This window comes from Muntiacus reevesi, chromosome 7 (genome assembly GCF_963930625.1).
Source record: "Muntiacus reevesi chromosome 7, mMunRee1.1, whole genome shotgun sequence".
NCBI lineage: Eukaryota > Metazoa > Chordata > Mammalia > Artiodactyla > Cervidae > Muntiacus > Muntiacus reevesi.
In genome coordinates, this window is record NC_089255.1 from 50017474 (window position 1) to 50036159 (window position 18686).

The 18686-nt window shown below is 43.8% G+C and overlaps 1 protein-coding gene across 1 annotated transcript in view; it reads right to left on the reverse strand.

The window, feature by feature from the left end:
* LIPC (lipase C, hepatic type) overlaps positions 1 to 18686 on the reverse strand; it is a 179279-nt gene that overhangs the window by 28933 nt on the left and 131660 nt on the right. The window contains exon 4 of the mRNA XM_065941556.1: positions 1220 to 1407. Coding sequence (XP_065797628.1) covers positions 1220 to 1407 — 188 coding nt within the window. The remainder of the gene's footprint in view (positions 1 to 1219; positions 1408 to 18686) is intronic.

An 18686-nucleotide genomic window follows, 5' to 3' on the forward strand; every position in this document is an offset into this window, starting at 1 on the left:
ACCCCATGAGGCCAGGTGTGGGGGCTGTTTTGTTCGTGTGAAGGGTATGAGTGAATACTTGTTGAAAGACTGGTGGTGGGCAGATGGGCTCATTTTTCTCTCTAAGGTAGGATGAATGGGGGTCTCAAGAGTAGTTTTCAAAGAGATGGTAGGGAAAGGCTTTCAAGTCATGAAATAGACCCCAAATCTCTGCAAGTTTCACATTGTGAACCACGCTTCAAATTGTGGGTGGCCTAGAAACTGGTTAGGCAGAATTTCTTCTTGGAAACATTTGTTTGACTTCAATCATTGTCCACAATATTCTTTTCCCCCTTCTTCCACAGTAATAGAATTTTAGCATCACTGAAAAGCTACACTTTCTCTAAAAGGATACATATCTCAGCCACCTTTCCATCTAGGTATGGCCAATGGATGTAATTGGAAGCATTTCAGAGATGCTTCTGGGAAGTTAACCTAAAAAAACACACTTGTATACCAAAAGCCAGTGGATGAATTGTATGGTTTCAAATAATACCTTAATACAGTTGTTTTTAAACAATCCTACTTTTTGACTTTTTTGTGTGTATACCTTTTACTACCTTGTGCTACCTGGGATACAGATGTGATAGCTAGTGCTCTGGCTGCTATCTTGGATTATGAGGATGAGGACCATACTCTAAGGATGGCACCATAGTTAGCAGGGAATGAGCTGGGTAATTGAGGACTTCATTGACTAAAGCTCTTTATTAGTTTTGGGTGACATACATCTGAACTGTTGTGTGAAATGAAAAAAGAAAAAAAACTTCTGTTTTATCTGAACTACTGCCAATTTGGGTTTCTGTTATCTGCAGCTGAATTTAACCCTTACAGATAGAACATCTCATTGGGAGACTGTGTCTTCTGGCTTCCTATCAACTCTTGGGAAACATGCAGATTCACCTTCATGAACTGCAGTCTCTTATGGGCGCTTATGTGCTGTGTGACCTCTTTGAGCCACATTTTATTATATGAAATGTGGAGATAATTATACTTCCCCTGCCCTGCTTACTCATGAAATTGAGATAATCAATGAGATAATGCGTGGGGAAGCACTTGGAAAATTAGAATGTACTTTACAAATATTATGCATGCAGTTGTTATCACCAGCTCCCTATCTCTTTATTAAAATTGAACACACTATTGAGGGGGAAGAAAAAAAAAGTAAAAGCAGAGAGAAAAAAGGCGTGTCAGCACTTCCTACCAACCACCCGTGGACTATCATCACCAGCGGCAGCGAGGAGTTGAAGCCACACTGCTGTAACGTGTCTGAGTGAGTGAGCCGAATCTGACAGCCCTTATCGGTTTCTCCTCTAAAGAGCAGAAATCTGGTTCTTGTCTCCTGCGATGTTTCGTTTGTTTCAGCAACTCGAGATCTCCTTCCAAATGACTCTGGAAGATAAGATTGGGGACAGTGCTTCACCTGGCATCTGTTCCACCTCTGCCAGTTCCGGGACAACCCCAACATTTGTAAGAGCACTAGGCAATAAGGGATGTGGCTTTGGGGAACCCAAGGAGCATTTTATTTCCAGCACAATGGCCATTCCTTTCCTGGGAGATGATGGAGGGTGACCGAGGAGGACCCCACACAGAGATGGAGAGGTCCAAATCCTCCATCCTGCCATCCCAGTGACCATAGGATTGGCCAGTCAGACCCCAGACTAACTCTAGGTCAGTGGGAAGATGGGAGAAGCAACTGGGACTGAGGTCAGAGAGGATGAGTGTTTCACCCCAAATCATGATGCCAATAAGTGGTGGGATTTGGGACCCAGTATCTCTGACTCCAATTGCCCACATCCCTATGCCAAGGAGATAGCACATAGAGCATCTCAGTTAGACGACACCATGCATTCTGTCATGTGGCTCAGCCTGTTCTCACACGTCGTCTTGCATGGACCAGGTAGCATGGGGGTGGGGAGGACTACAAAGAGAGTGATGAATTGTGCTGAGGGGGAGCAGCATTCAGGGAGCGCTTTTCAGGGGGAGTGATGCTGATGCTGGCCTGGAGAGTTGAATGAAGGCTTGTGTGTCTGTGTGGGTGGGTGAAAGGAGCTTTCTGAGAGGCAACAGCTGAGGAAGGGCTCAGAGCCAGGAGACCTTGTGGGTATAAGGAGGCAGAAGAATGGGCAGCCAGAGTTTGGGATGCTGAGGCTTTATGCTCTAGACGATAAGATGCTGCTAAAGATTTTTTCAGTAGAAAAGGATAAATGAATATCCATTTGGAATCTTTCAAAGATTGTGGGAGGGTGAGGTAGGGAGAAAAAGACTGTTTTTAAGATTATACCTCCTGTTGTTTTCCTGAAAGGCCTTCTAGCTTCTCTTTTGGGGGAGCCTCACCCTGACTGTAAGCCACTTTGTGGAGGGTGAGCAGTCTCTCAACATCTGTCAAGACCATGGTGTTGGTTAGAGACACGGCCCTGTGATCAGGAGCGGAGTGGAGCCTGAGGGAGGGACTGTGGTCCCAAGGTGTGGCACCCCAGGAAGGGTGACATCTCTTCTGCCAAGATCAGGAATCAGACCAAGAGCCGGGGAGGATGCTCCCACAGCCCCTACCAGCCGAGGGGGACCTCCCCTGTGGCTGAGGGGTGAACACAAGGCCATACCAGCAGTTTTGGTCAGTGAACTCGTTCAGCCCAGTATCTGAGAACCCTGATCATTCTTTCTGAGCACAAAGTCATTCAGGCTTCTCAAACAATAAGTCTTGGGCTTTTGGTTTCTGGGGACAGCAGGACAGAAAGATGATGAAATGACAAAGAGCAAGGAGAGGTATTAATGAAACCAATTTTCCTACCCAAAGGTTATTAATTTGAAAGGTTATTAATTCCCAGCAAAGGGCAATGATTTTTCACAATGATGACAGAATGAAATGCATCATATTTTATTAAAAGGAGAAGTGAGGGAGAATCTGAATAACTTCTCTGAGCTAATGAAGAAAATTTCTGGCACCGAGAGTGGCTTTCCCAAGCTCCCAGACTGTCTGAGTTTATCCCCATTCATGCAAGCGTAATCCCAGATGGTGCTCCCATCTCTTTGCATGCACTACTCCCCTGGCCTCTACATCAGAAGCCAGGGTGTCATCTTACACTATTTTAGCAGCTATTTAATCAGTCCAAAGCTTCAGGTTCCCAAATATCCCTAGAATCCAGTGCCTTAGCTCAGGCGCACACTGTTTCTTGCTTGGTTTATGCCACAGCTTCCTAAATGGTCTCTCTCTGGTTAATCTCACCTCCCTCCCTCACAGTGCTGCTCAAAGACTCTTTCTAGAACAGAAATGACTATTATACCCATCAGTGACTTTGAGATTCTTGGTATTGCAGCCAAGGCCGTCACCTGAATGGCAACCCTGATCCCTCAAATTCTCCCCTCTCTGCGCTCCCCTGCTGTCCCAGACTGCCTGCAGTTCCCCCATTGCCATTTCACTTCCCTGCACCTTTGCACTCTCACTTCCCTGCCCTTTTGCATTCTCACTTCCCTCTCTGCTATTCCTCGGTGAACTCTGGTCCATGTGTTACAATGGTACTCAAATGTCACCCCCTCCAGGAAGCCTTCCCCTCTAGCCAGAGGTAATTACTGCCGCTGCTGCCAGCACCTTACTGGGCCCCTGATCCTAAGGTCAGTTCTTTGTTTCGAGGCATGCTGTTTTCACCACCAGGCTGTGAACTCATGGAGGACAGACCTGAGGATGCTTGGTAACTGCTTAGTGTGTGATGTGGTATTCTGTGGGGTCCAGGTCTCAGATCAAAGGCTATCATTTGATTTGTCAGCCGTTTATGCATTGGGACTCAAGGCAACTAATTTTCTTTTATCCAGTGATTGAATAGCTTTATCTTCCTTCATTTCAGGATAGGTGACTTGAATGCTAAAAAGACTATATAAAATAAACGGGGGATAGATAAAATACCCATCTTGTGAAGTCATTGCAAGGATTAAAAAAGGTGATATTTGTAAAGACCTTGGAATAATGCCTGGCACACAATTAGCACCTATGTAAGGGTATGTTGCTAAAATAAATGTGGCTCAGAGCCTCCAGCATCTTGTATTTTTGATCCATGAAATTCTTTCTATGAAAATTTATCCCAATTGCCCTTGTAGGACCAATTCTGTTTTATATGTATTTACTCTGGATTTAGCTGGGAGAATCAGCTCTGGCCCCAGTGCCTGGGACTTTGAAGCTATTCAGGAGAGTCCCAGGGAAAAGCAATTGTTAGATGGAAAGGCTCATAAACACCTGGACTGGGCTGGTCTTTCCCTTTTCTTCCTTGGGGCTTGGCTCTCTTTCAGCATGTGTATGAAGTTGTATATATATTAATTCATTTAGTTTCTCAACAAATACTTATTAAGCATGTATTATTATATTCTGCCCTGGGCCCTCTCTAGGTACTAGTTTTTGGCAAGCAGGGCCTGATGTCTGTGTTTCAGGACTCCCCAGTCCAGTGGGAAGAGCAAGAGTGAGAGTCAGCCATCGCTTGTGGTTGCTGTGAGTACTGCAGTGGAAGGACACCTTGCGTAGGGGTTCTAGGGAAGATGCCAAGAGAAAATGAGGCATCGGTTGAGTCTGGAAGGATGAAAGATTCTTTTTTCCTTTTTGCTATTCTTTTTTTAAAATTTATTTTTAATTGGAGGATGATTGCTTTACAATGTTGTATTGACTTCTGCCACACAACAACTTGAATCAGCTGTAAGTATTCATATGTCCCCTTCCCTTAGGTCATCTTCCACTGCCATCCCATTCCTCTAGGTCATCACAGAGCACTGGGTTGAGCTCCATGTGTTATATAGCAAGTTATCACTAGTTATCTGTTTTACATATGGTAATGTATACATTTCAGTGCTACTCTCTCAATTGGCCGCACCCTTACCTTTCCCCGTGTGTCCACAAATCTGTTCTCTATGTATATTCCTGTCTTATGTATATTTGCTCTATTCCTGCTCTGCAAATAGGTAGGATGAAAGATTCTTTAGGCACTCACATCTAGGAGAAATTGTTGAAGAAAGAGGGGCTCTGTGACCTGAGTATTGAAGGGCTGCTGTGGGGCAAAGGGCCTAGAGTTCTTTTGTGCAACTCCAGGAGACAGAAACAGAGTCAACGGGTGGGCATGACTTGGAAGGAAAATTTTGCCTTTAAGTGGTTTGTAAGAATTCATGGTTGAAGAAATTAGGTCAAAGAGAAAGGTGACAAAACAACTAACAGAAATGTTAATAGATTAGCAAGCTAAACTGCACATTCTGTGATTGTATAAGACTGCAGAAGACAGGCCACAGATTTTGTTCTGAGCTTCCTATTGGCCAAATCAAAGATGGAAATAGCAGTTACAGAATTCATGCTGTCCAGTACTCACACTTTCTTGGTCCTGAAGCCTGAGATGGCTTTCCTGTGGGTTGTTGTATAAAGAGGCCACTGCATGAGGCAGGGTCATTGTCTTGAATACTATTCCTGTGAAATACACAGGAGCAAGCTTTATGTAGTTGACTCTGAGATGCATAACAATCTTCAATGGAAGCAGCACCAACAGTATGAAAAATAGCATAAGTCACAGTGAGTCTCTGTAAGGCTCTTTGCTCTAACCCAGCAGCAGTTCTATGACTGAAGGAGGCAAGGGCTACTTCAGGTCACATTTTGGGTGGAAGGAGTAGAGCTTCAGTGCCTGAACTTCTGAGCCACCTTGGAAGCAGAATCTGATCAACCCCTTCATAGAACACACAGAATACTGGAGCAACCTCAGGCAAGCCACAGCTTCAAGGATGCACTCAGTTCAGTTCAGTTCAGTCGTGTCTGATTCTTTGCAACCTCATGGACTGCAGCACAACAGGCTTCCCTGTCCATCACCAACTCCCAGAGCTTGCTCAAACTCATGTCCATTGCATCAGTGATACCATCCAACCATCTCATCCTCTGTCATCCCCTTCTCCTCCTGCTTTCAATCTTTCCCAGCATCAGGGTCTTTTCCAATGAGTTAGTTCTTCCTATCAGTTGGCCAAAGTGTTGGAGTTTCAGCTTCAGCAACAGTCCTTTCAATGAATATTCAGGACTGATTTCCTTTAGGATTGACTGGTTGGATCTCCTTGCAGTCCAAGGGACTCTCAAGAGTCTTTTCCAACACCACAGTTCAAAAGCATCAGTTCTTCGGCAGTCAGCTATCTTTATAGTCTAACTCTCACATCCATACATAACTACTGGAAAAACCATGGCTTTGACTAGACAGACCTTTGTTGGTCAAGTAGTGTCTCTGCTTTTTAATATGCTGTCTAGGTTGGTCATAGCTTTTGTTCCAAGAAGCATGCGTCTTTTAATTTCATGGCTGGAGTCACCATCTGCAGTGATTTTGGAGCCCCCCAAAATAAAGTCTATGACTGTTTCCACTGTTTTCCCATCTATTTGCCATGAAGTGATGGGACCCAGATGCCATGACCTTAGTATTCTGAATGTTGAGTTTTAAGCCAAGTTTTTCATTCACCCCTTTCACTTTCATCAAGAGGCTCTTTAATTCTTATTTGCTTTCTACCATAAGGGTGGTATCATCTGCATATCTGAGATTATTGATATTTCTCCTGGTAATCTTGATTCCAGCTTGTGCTTCATCCAGCCCGGCATTTCTCATGATGTACTCTGCTTATAAGTGAAATAAGCAGGATGACAATATACAGCCTTGACATACTCCTTTGCCAATTTGGAACCAGTCTGTTGTTCCATGTCCAGTTCTAACTGTTGCTTCTTGACCTGCATACAGATTTCTCAGGAGGCAGGTCAGGTGGTCTGGTATGCCCATCTCTTTAAGAATTTTCCACAGCTTGTGATCCACACAGTCAAAGGCTTTGGCATAGTCAATAAAGCAAAAGCAGATGTTTTTCTTGAACTCTCTTGCTTTTTTGATGATCCAGCAGATGTTGGCAATTTGATCTCTGGTTACTCTGGCTTTTCTAAATCCAGCTTGAACATCTGGAAGTTCATGATTCACATATTGCTGAAGCCTGGCTTGGAGAATTTTGAGCATTACTTTGCTAGTGTGTGAGATGAGTCCAATTGTGTGGTAGTTTGAACATTGTTTGGCATTGCCTTTCTTTGGGATTGGAGTGAAAACTGACCTTTTCCAGTCCCGTGGCCACTGCTGAGTTTTCCAAATTTGCTGGCATATTGAGTGCAGCACTTTCACAGCATCATCTCTTAGGATTTGAAATAGCTCAACTGGAATTCCGTCACCTCCACATGCTTTGTTCGTAGTGATGCTTCCAAAGACCCACTTGACTTCGCATTCCAGGATGTCTGGCTCTAGGTGAGTGATCACACCATCGTGGTTATCTTGGTCATGAAAATCTTTTTTGTATATTTCTTCTGTGTATTCTTGCCACCTCTTCTTAACATCTTCTGCTTCTACTAGGTCCATACCATTTCTGTCCTTTATCATGCTCATCTTTGCATGAAACGTTTCCTTGGTATCTCTGATTTTCTTGAAGAGATCTCTAGTCTTTCCCATTCTATTGTTTTCCTCTATTTCTTTGCATTGATCACTGAGGAAGGCTTTCTTATCTCCCCTTTCCATTCTTGGGAACTCTGCATTCAAATGGATATATCTTTCCTTTGCTCCTTTGCCTTTAGCTTCTCTTTTTTTCTCAGAAAAAGAAATGCAAAAAGGCAAAATGGTTGTCTGATGAGGCCTTACAAATAGCTAAGAAAGGATGCACTCCTATGACTCAAATCCAGAAGGATATACCAGAAATCTCTCTCCTAGGCGTTGACCCTGAACATAACCAGCTCTTGACTGGGCTTCTTTGCCTGAAGAACTTTTGACACTACAGACTGAGTGAGGCCAAACTGGATTTATTTTCTTTCCTTCCAACTCGTTCTTCTTCCTTCCTTTCTACATTTTGTGGTTCATGACACCATCAGTTGTCCATGCTTCTGCTCAAACTAGAAAATTTAGGAGCTGTCCTGGAATGCCTCCTCTGTCCCCTTGGTGATCCGTTAGGGTCACCAAATTCGGAGGACGCAGTCTCTGGATTATTTTGTCAGGATTGCTTCCTGTCAACCCTCACAGTATTTTTTGTATTAGTTGTGATATTGTAATAGACTCTTAACTATTTTTTATTTATTTATATTTTTGTGGAATTAATACATGTTCATTATAGATAAACACTCTGAAAAATGCTGAAATGAATAATCTCCTTACTCAGAAAAACACACAAGTAATATTTGGAGTATTATATTTCCTTTCAACCTTTTCTTATAGAGGTATTTGTTCCATAGATGTTTATTTGGAGTGTCTATAGCTGAGATCATATGATGTGAAAGGTTTTTTTAAATTAATTAATTAATTTTTTGCTTGTGCTGGGTCTTCATTGTGGTATGTGGGCTTCTCATTGCAGCGGCCTCTCGTTGCAGAGTGTGGGCTCTAGGGCAGGAGGGCTTCAGTAGTTGTGGCTATTGGGCCCTGTGTGTGTGGGGTTCATTCATCATGGCACATAGGCTTAGCTGTCCTGCGGCATGTGGGATCTTCCCCTACCAGGGATTGAACTCATGTCCCTTGCATTGGCAGGTGGGCCCTTAACCACTGGACTACCAGGGAAGTCCTGTGAATGGTTTTATACCCCTTTTTACCCATCACGATAATTTTCTTACAGCATTAAAAATTCTTTAGAAATATGCTTGGAAAGTAGCATTGTTTGCTTCATTATTGTGGGACATTTAGGTTGTTTCCAGTTTACTTTTTTTTGGTTCCTGTTACTAACAATGCTCTGATGACCGTCTTTATACATAAATCTTTGTCTGAATCTGTGAGTATTGTTTTAGTAAAGATTCCCCGATGAAGGGACTTCCCTGTACTCCCAATGCTAAGATTCTGCTCTCCCAGTGCTGGGGGCTCAGATTCAATCCCTGGTCAGGCATCTAGATCCCACATGCTGCAATTAAGAGTTCATATGCTGAAGCTAAAGATCCCACATGCTACAACTAAGGATCAGCATGCTGCAACTAAAACCCGGAGCAGCCAAATAAATTTAAAAAAGGGAAAAAAAAGATTCCCCAAAGTAGAATCATTGGCTTCTTAGGTGTGATCATATTTGTATCTCTTTATATAGGCATATGCATCCAAATTGATATTCAGCACTTTTTAAAGCTAATATTTATCTAGTGCCTTCTCTGTGCCAGGCACTTTTCCGACAGTCTTATTTGTATGAACTCATTTCAGCCTCACAACTCATGAGTAAATGGTTAGGAAGTTCAATGATTTCGTTATGTGTGAGGAAATTGATCCTCATTATATTGGTTAGGAACTTTTCCTTCTTCAGGCATGGCTTCTGAAATCATTATTTTCTCGTATCTTTAGAACAGATAAATACACACCGGTGATAAGCTGGGAATGAGGTTATGGTTTTGAGAGGGAGAATGTTAACTAAGGCAGACAGTCAAAACCTTCCGAGGGAGTTAGCCTCTGTAGCCTGGAAAGCAAGCTAAAGGGCTGGAGAGGCTTGGGGTTGTCTGCATGGAACAGTGGGTTCCCGGAGCAGCAAAACATCTTCAGAATTAGTCAGGAGGAGAAATTGGGTGCAGCCACTACAGTTCTGATATTATTTACAGCAAGTGATTTCTCTGTTCTTAAATCAGCCCCCAGGTTCGAGCGTTCCTAAAATTTCATATAAGAGTTAATTATTATTCTTTTTTTTGGTGGGGAGAAGGACATCGTTAGGTGGATGACTGCAGGCAACTGAGCTGGCTTAGGGCAGAACCTACGATTCTACAGTAAAAAGCCCTGGTAGGAGTCAGGACCTGTCTTCTGCCTGTGATGCCTGAGCTGGGTGCTTCTGCTCTCTTTGTCGAGCACCTCGTGTATATTGGCTGATGTTGAGGACACATGTGCATAAGACGGGAGCTGCAAGGATGAATATGCCCCTCTCCCGCCACAGAAATTTCTTCACATTCATTGTTTAAATGACTAACTCTGTGTGTGTGTGTGTGTGTGTGTGTGTGTGTGCACGCGCGCGTGCATGCACGAGATTTCACTTGGTTAACATACTGAAAATATTCCCGGGCTCCGGAAGACCTTGACTTCATGATTACCCTGAACATCCTCTGAGCCATATCCTCTGCTTAGGATGGAACAAACCTATGAGATGAATGTAGCCACAGCTCTGCCCCTGGATGCTGTGGTCAGACCTGTGATCTGTACATGGGCAACACTGACTTCAGAACTTCTAGGACAACAGCAGGATAGGAAAACCTGAATGAGAACGTTCTCACTGCTGTGCCTTTCCAGATTCAGCTGCTGTTGCTGATCTTTGACGATAAGCAGGTTCTGCCCAAGGCTTCTCCTTCTGCCCAAGGTGTGAGCAGTGCTTCTCTCACGCCTGCCATCTTGAATTTTGCAATGACCCAAATATCCCACGTTCCCATTTACTTAATATCTTACAAATATTTCTGTGCCTGAATTTCTCAGTTTAGTTACTGGTGTAGTAGTTATATAGCACAGTACAATTACTAATCTTTGTGGTATCCCTCAGCTATTGTGACACCCCAGCATTACTGTACTGTAATATTGAACCCAAAGGACCCCACACATAAATTGCTCCTATGAGGTACTTGAAATGGCTGGGGTAACTTTTCAGGTCATTAGAATATTGTTTTTTTTTATTTTTTAATTTTACTTTTTAAAATTTTATTTTTTATTGAAGTGTAGTTAAATTACAGTGTTGTGTTACTGGTGTATAGCAAAGTGACTCAGCTATACATATATTTTTTTCATATTCTTTTCCATTATGGCTTATCACAGGATATTGAATATATTTCCCTGTAGAATATTGTTTTGAACTCAGCAGACATTCCTAAGTTTGCCTCAAATGAATTTATTTTATATTGGGTAGGCCAAAAAGGTTGTTAGAGTTTTTCTGTTACATCATATGGAAAAATCTGAACAAATTTTTTGGCTAACTCTATAGCAGGTCTTCAAAAAAGCTTTGAGATCTAGAGCTGCTGAGGTAAGTTATTACCTTTTAGAGGTTGCCATCTTCCCATCCTCTTTTGCATTCCTGTTTCACGTGTTCTTTATGAGTCTTTGTTTTTGCTTTCAACTCTTCACCATTTTGTTGTCATGTAAGATGATGAGATGAGAGATGGAAGGAAAACCGTTTTCACAAGTCTGATGTATTCTGTTTTCTTTGTCTACTCTGCCTGATTTTGCTGGCTATCCTGTAGTCTCAGACTACAGCTTCCCCTTTTGTGGATTCCAGGAAAGAAAGTAAACAGAGGCTGTGTTTTCTTGCTGGAAAGTTGTTTTTTTCCCCCTTTCCAAACTTTCTTCTTAGCCTGTACTTCCTTGGAATTCTGGCTTGAATCAGATTTTTTTTTTTTTTCTTTCAAGAAATCTGATTATGAAAGAGTATGCCATTCAGAAAATCTGTCCATTTGTACTGGAATCCTCTCGGGGTAATGGGGCTTACTTCCCTAAAGTGGTTCCAAAGTCACAGGTATATTCCACTCCGGATTGGTTTGAGGTAGGGTAGCCAATTATTCTGTCAAACCAGGATGAGTTGGCCACCTTATTTAGCTCAAGGGCAATTGAGTGAAGAGAGAAAAGGCGAAAAAAATTGTTCTCCCTATTGATGATCATTCTGAGAGTTTCTGTGTAACAGCCTGACCTTTGCTTTTGGGTAACTTATATCCAGGTGAGAAAAGAAGAGAGATTGCTGGCTCCTTTCTAATCTGGTCCCATGGATGGAAGAGACCCAAAATTGAACCCCATCTTGTACGTGGCTTGTGACTACAGAGAGAGACGTCATGCTGTGGAGAGATTATGAGTATAGCAGTCTGGGCTCTGGGCTCAGATGACCCAGCTCTGCTGTTTGCTAGCTGCATGGCCTTGGGTTGTTTACTTAACCTCTCTGTACTTCCCTTATAAAATGGGATTAGCAGTAGTCAGTCCTATCTCACGACAGAGGAGCCTGGTGGGCTATAGTCCATGGGGTCACAAGAGTTGGACTCAACTTTTTCAACTTAATGACTAAACCACCACCACCACCACAGAAGTAGTCTTCTAGTCCTAATCTCACCCTTAAGATTATTGTGAGTTATGGATTAAAATATATTGTTTTAAAACAATTTGAAGGAAAGATTTATGGATTTCCTCTCAGTAGCCCTAAGGGTTGATGCATGGTCTGTTCTCAGCCACAGGACCACAAGATCAAAGGAAGAATAGATTCAGCTTGGAAAATTTACATCGACTTACTGACAAAGGGGTCAGCTCATTTTTGTGGAGGGGTGTTTTTCAAAGGTAGGAGTATCAACACTTCTACTAGACCATATTTCAACATAAATAGAATCAGCAGATTATACTTGATAAAGGTGAATGGCTTTAACCATTATGAATTAGCCTCAGACTTTTGTCCTGGAATGAATTCTAATGCTGAGAAAGGTCTTTGAGAACTTTCTCGACACAGAAAGCTCATAATGTGTGAATCCCAGTGGTGTGTTGATGCCAGAGGTGTGTGCACCTCTTCTCAACTCTCCATGTTCAGGGACTTAATATTGGTAGTTTGAAATTGGCCATATGGGAATATTTACACCATGGAAGTTGGCTACATTTCAAGGCACGTGTGTGTTTGTTTTTGAGAGAACATCAGTTAAAAAACAAGCTCACCACTGGGTGAGATCTTAGTCCACAGAGCTTGAGTGGCAAGCAGCACATTCCTTTATTTTCTTTTGATCAGCTTAAATGAGGCATTGAGTCCCTATCCTGTGTGGTTTGGGTGGAGTCCATTTATCCCAATTTTGTGCAAAGGACTCTCTGAACTAGTAATTTTTTATATCCGGTCCAGTTCACACAGTCCCATTTCACACAGTCCCTTCAGAAATTCCACTTTTTGGGGTTGTACTTTAGGGATGGGAAGCCCTGTGAGGAAGGGGGCACCACGCCACCTCCTCCCTTAAGAGTGTCATGAAATCTCTGGTTGGGTTCTTGCTGCCTGGGGACACACCAGCCCTTATCTTCTCCCAGTCAGGGAGTTAAGCATCCTTTCACTTTCTCATCTTTTGGGGATACTTAGAGTTATCTTTTTGATGAGTTTAGATTTTTACAAAAGAGAAGAACATATATTAGACTCAAGTGGCTCGTGCTCTCAGTCCTGAAAATACTTCTAGGAATTTCTCTGGCCGTCCAGTGGTTACGACTCAGCTTTCACCATAGGGAGCATAGGTTTGATCCCTGGTCGGGGATCCAGGATCCCACATACCTTGAGGCATGCCCCCTCCAAAAACATTAAAAAAAAAAACAACCTCTAAGCTAAGTAATAATGCTGGTAGGAAAATAAATTGAAAATAATAATATCTCAATAAATTGTTCTAGTATATAAAGATGAAGATATTGAGACTCAGAGAGACAAACTGACCTGTCTGAGATTATAGAGCTAGTTAAGGACAAAGAGGAGATTGAATACAGGGCTTCTGTCCCCAGTCCAGCTTCTTCCCACAATAACACTCCTCTTCAGAGGAGACCAGGTAATCTCTGATAGATTGCCTCTGCTCTGGCCACTACTGATGATCATGCAGGCGGTCAAGGTTTGCTGAATGTTTGCTATGTGTCTGATGCTTTCCTAGCCTTGCACATACTTTGTCTTCCTCTGTACCTGCTCAGGTGTGCCAGTGCCGCATCTACCCTTGTATTCTCATATCTGTGGAGCTGAGAGACCTGGAAGAGTAGACCTGGGATAGCTTTTCCAAACAGACCTTGGGCCAGTAGCTTAAATTGAAAAAGAGAACACAAATCCTTCTTCCTGATTTGGCTTCCCAATGGCATGACTTTGGTGTTCTATTCATTCATTTCTTCACTTTACTCGTTCATTCTTTCTACCAACACTTCCACAGTATTCTGTGCCAGGCATTTCCCCACAAATGAACTTGCCTTCAGCTAAATTGTTTCTGGAGCGAGTATTGAGTTTTCTTTCCTATTCTTTAAAAAGCATATTTGTTGCACAGAAGTGGTGTAACAATAGAAAACAAGTTTTAAAAAATAGACTCACATTCTCATTACCCTAATCGACTGACTTTTTATTTTGTCATGTTTCTATTCTGTAATCAGAAGCAAATAACATTTTTAATGTAACTGTGCAGATACAACTGCTTTTTGCTTTTTAAAATTTCACATTATGTAATAAGCATCTTTCCATATCCCTACAGTATTCGTACTCATCATTTTTAAAGGCTGAGTAATATTCCACCGAGGGAGTGCTTTGTAATTTATTTACCCATTTCCCAATCTGAGACGAGCACTGTGTTTTCAGCTTTTCACCTTTGTAACATAGCTGCAATGAACTTCACACAGAGCTTTTCTTTTCAAATAGTTATTCCCATGAGGATGAATTACCTGGTGTAGGATTACTTGGTTAAATAGTGGGATCATTTTGCTGACGTGGAGCTGAAGCAATCTTACAAGTCCTTCACAGGTGTAACTGTAATTATTACCCACCCAGAGAATCCATAAAACCCAAAAGTTCTCATTAAGGTGTGATGGGGTGCTGGAGGAATTGGTAAGGCTGGTGAAAGGGCTATTTGTGTGGCTATCATCTACTTTTTGCTGATAACTTGGAGTTCTCTATTTTATCCCATCCTCATGACACCTCTGTGAGTAGATGCTATCTCCAATGAAACTGGGTCTCAGAGAAGATAAGTATCTTGACCAAGGTCACACAGGAAGTTGTTGAGTTGAGCCTCATTCTGAGAGTGGCTCCTTTATTTATTTGGCTGCGACGGGTCTTAGTTGTATCACATGGGATCTTCTGTTGTGGTGCACAGACTCTCTAGTTGCAGCTCCTGGGCTGTCTGGTTGTGGCGCACAGGCTGAGTTGCTCTGCGGCATGTGGGCTCTCAGTCCCCTGACCAGGGGTTGAACCCATGCTCTGCAAGGTAGACTCTCAACCACTGGTCCACTAGGGAAGTCCCCGGAGAGTGGCTCTCTTGCACCCTAGGAAGTTAAATTACCCACTGGGACAGACCCATAAATCTCCTTTGCTAGGCCTTTCAGCACCCCATGGGAGGCTTGCCAGCCACGAGGTCCCTGAAATCAGTCTTCACAGTTGCATTCCTATGGTCTAGAGTGTGGCTGTGTTGAATTGTGTTTGTGGTGACTCAGAAGAGAGCTCAGAGTCTGACATGAAGCTATTTCACATGAGATAAGCAACTGAACATGTTCTTGTTTGGACCTCTCCATCTGTTGTATAGACAATGTGACTTTAACACAGAACTATCTCACTTATATTTAACTACTGGTGGACTGTGTGTGTTGGCAGATCTCCATAGGTCCTGGTTTCTCATTAACTCATCCTGCTTGACCTTGAGCAAGTCATTTGATTTTCTAGACCTTGGTTTCCTCATCTGGAAAATGAGGACATAGGACCAGCCAGCTCTGAGGTCTCCATGGTGGTACAGTGAGACATCCTTGGCATTTTGAGTTTAGCTGGACCACGGTTCTAGACCTGGCTTTTCCCCAAAACCAGTTGGGCCTCAATTTCCACCTCTGGAAAACCGGAAGGTTGGGAGAAGCTTTCAGGGTCCCTCTGGTTCTGAGATGTGTGACTCCTAAGACCGCCCTATCTTTGACTTTCAGTAAATAAAAGATGCCAGAGTTTTTGAGACCAGAGCTAATCAGGCAAAAAGAAAAGAGAGAGTCAGAACAGGGGTGACCTGGGGACACCTGAATCTGTTCTCACAGGAATGCTGGCCTCTCCTGCTCTGGAATCTGAGCCTGACGCTTTGCAAAGATAAACACTTGCAGCATGAGGAAAGCATTAAGCATTAACTTGGTCAAACAGCCCCAGGGTTACTCTGTAAGGCAAAAGTGAACCATGGGTGGGGGAATGTGAGCTGAAGCACATGGGATAGAAAATCCTAAAGACTCCATCAAAAAACTAATAAATGAATTCAGTAGAGTTTCAAGATACAAAATCATCATACAAAAATCAGTTGCATTTGTATATACTAACAATGAACTATCTGAAAACAAACGCAAACCAATCTTGTTGTTCAATACAATCCCTATCAAAACACCCAAGGCATTTTTCACAGAAATAAACAAGGTTCTAGAGCTTATGTTGTTGTTCAGTCACTAAATTGTGTCCAGCTCTTTGCGACCCCATGGACTGCAGCATGCCAGGCTCCTGTCTTCCTCTGTCTCTTGGAGTTTGCTCAGATTCATGTCCATTGAGTCAGTGATGCTATCTAACCATGTCACCCTCTGTTGCCCCGTTCTCCTTTTGCCTTCAGTATTTCCCACCATCAGGGTCTTTTCCAGTGAGTCAGCTGTTAGCATTTAAAACTCATATAGAACCACAAAAGAACCTGAATAGCCAAAGCAATCTTGAGAAGGAATGAAGCTTGAGGTGTCATGCATCCTGATTTCAAACTATATTATAAAACAATAGTAATCAAAACAGTATGGTGTTGGCATTAAAGGAGATACACAGACCAATGAACAGAATTAAAAACCCAGAGATAAACCAACATATATATATGCCTTTACTGACCTCGGGTTCAGGGGCCCTGAACTTCAGCTATTGAACAAGTCAGGGCATTAGGCTCCTTCCCGTGGGGTCTTCAGTGGTCTGAAAGAGTAAAAGTGGTACCACAGGGAGCTTCCCAAGTGGACAGCTTCGCCTCGGGTAGGACTGGACTCAGCAAATGGCAAATTGTTTGGTGTCGTGGGGAGCCCAAGTTTGAGAAATTCTATGGGAAAAAGCCTACCTAGAGCATGAAAGCCAGGCAGAGAAGGAAGTCCCGGAGGACTCAGCTGGCTCAGCTTTGGAAGGGGTGGGAGGAGGGGGTGAGAGGAAAGCAGTTGCGTCGCAGTCAGGAAGCTTCTTCCCAGGGCCTCTCTGAGGCCTTTCAGAGAATGACACATCCCCAGCAGCCAGGCCATCTGGGCTGGTGCTCTTGGAGTGCTGGGAGCAAGGATATTTTAGATGTGTCAAAAGTGACGAATGTTGGAAAGTGCCATCGGCATCTCTGGGAACTCGCACTTCACACTGGCAGCTGAGATGTGCCAGGCTTTTTGGAAGCAGTTGAACACTGGAGGAAATTAGGAAGTTTTTAAAGCAGGCAGCTTCTGCTTGCCATCTCGAATATGGGTGGCAAATGAGGTGGGCTCTTCAAGTGGACACAGAACCACAGAATCAGTGAGGGTGGGGCTGACATGTGTGAGTGCCTGTGGTCTTGGCAGAAAGCAGTGGCCTTCAGAAAGGCCAGCAGGAAGGAGCAGAAGCATAAAGAAACAGAAGGGAACAAGCCGGGGTCTGGGGTTGGAGTTGGTAGGGCTCGCTGCCCACAGCACTGGGGCTGCAAGACTGGCCTAAGAAATGCCATCCGCCAGGACCGAGCAGGGGCAGCAGCCAGGGCCTGTTGGAGGCTGGAGGCGACCTTGGGGCCTTTGCCCAGCTCAAGGCTGAAACAAGGCTCCAGTGTGTCTGGATTTGAAAACTTCCCAGGGAATGTGTTACTAGAATTCCATATCTACCCTGGAGATAATGCATTCTCAGAGGAGGGTATCTTGCTATTCTGTTTTCAGTGTGACCTTGTTTTGTATGTAGTGTTACTGGTTCTCTGCCTCTGCAGGGAGATGGCTCATCCCAGGCTTTTTGGGGGAGTCAAGGGGTGGAGGAAGCTGAGAAGGTGACCACTGAGGACCATCACCTGCCAGAAGAAGGAGGGTGGGATCACCCCATAAGGGGCTGCCATCAGGCCTGTAGGGTAGGCTTAGGCAGGTCCTGAGGAGGAAGGAGAGTAGGGAGACGATGTCTTGGATGTGGACCACTGGGGTCCTGGGAGTGGTGATGCAGGAACAGCCCGGCCTATCTGTCTTCTGTAGAAGGACAGCTGGGGGGTGTGGGGAAAGCAACAGGGATGGATGGGGGAAGCTTGTTTCAGCTCTACCTACCCACAGGTGTTCTCCAGAGAAGACCTGACAACTCTTTTCTGATTATTGTCTTCTGCTTTCCCCCACAACTCCCACAACCAGAAGAGAAGGGAGGTAGAGTTCACGGTCATCTTTGTCATCATTATCACCATTATCATCATCATCAATGCTTAGACTTCTTATATAACCTGCTCAAGTTGTCGAGGACTGAATTTGACTTTACACCGCCTACCTCCAACCAACTTTTGCTGACATCCTCATCCTGCTCTCGTGTGCCCCTTGTTCCAGCCACCTGCTTACCCCCTGAGTCATCTCCGCCTTCTCCCTCCTCTTTTTTCTCCTCCTGTCATCAGCAACTGCATCTCTGTGCAGCAGCAATCCATGGGCTTCTACCCGGCACGTCCATCCTTCTCTGTCCCCCAGCCCCAGCTGCTCAGGAGCCCCCGGCAGCCCTGCCATCTCCTACCTCCATGATTTCACTCTCACAGTTCCCTCTGCTGGGAGTTCTCTCTCCCCTTATTACACTTCAGCCCTCACCTTGGAAGGAATGAGAATGCATGCTTTAGGGTTGAAGCTTCAAGAAACATCTGACAACTGGTCAGGAGAAGGGTCCCTTCTTTGTGCTACCCAGACCCCTGTGCAGACCTTGAGGAAGGGATTTTTTGTCTTCTTGCTGAATTTTTGACTAGGCTTTGAGTGGTACATGCCTTGGGCTTCCCAGGTGGCTCAGTGGAAAAGAACCCACCTGCCAAGCTGGAGATGTGAGTTCGATCCCTGGGTCAGGAA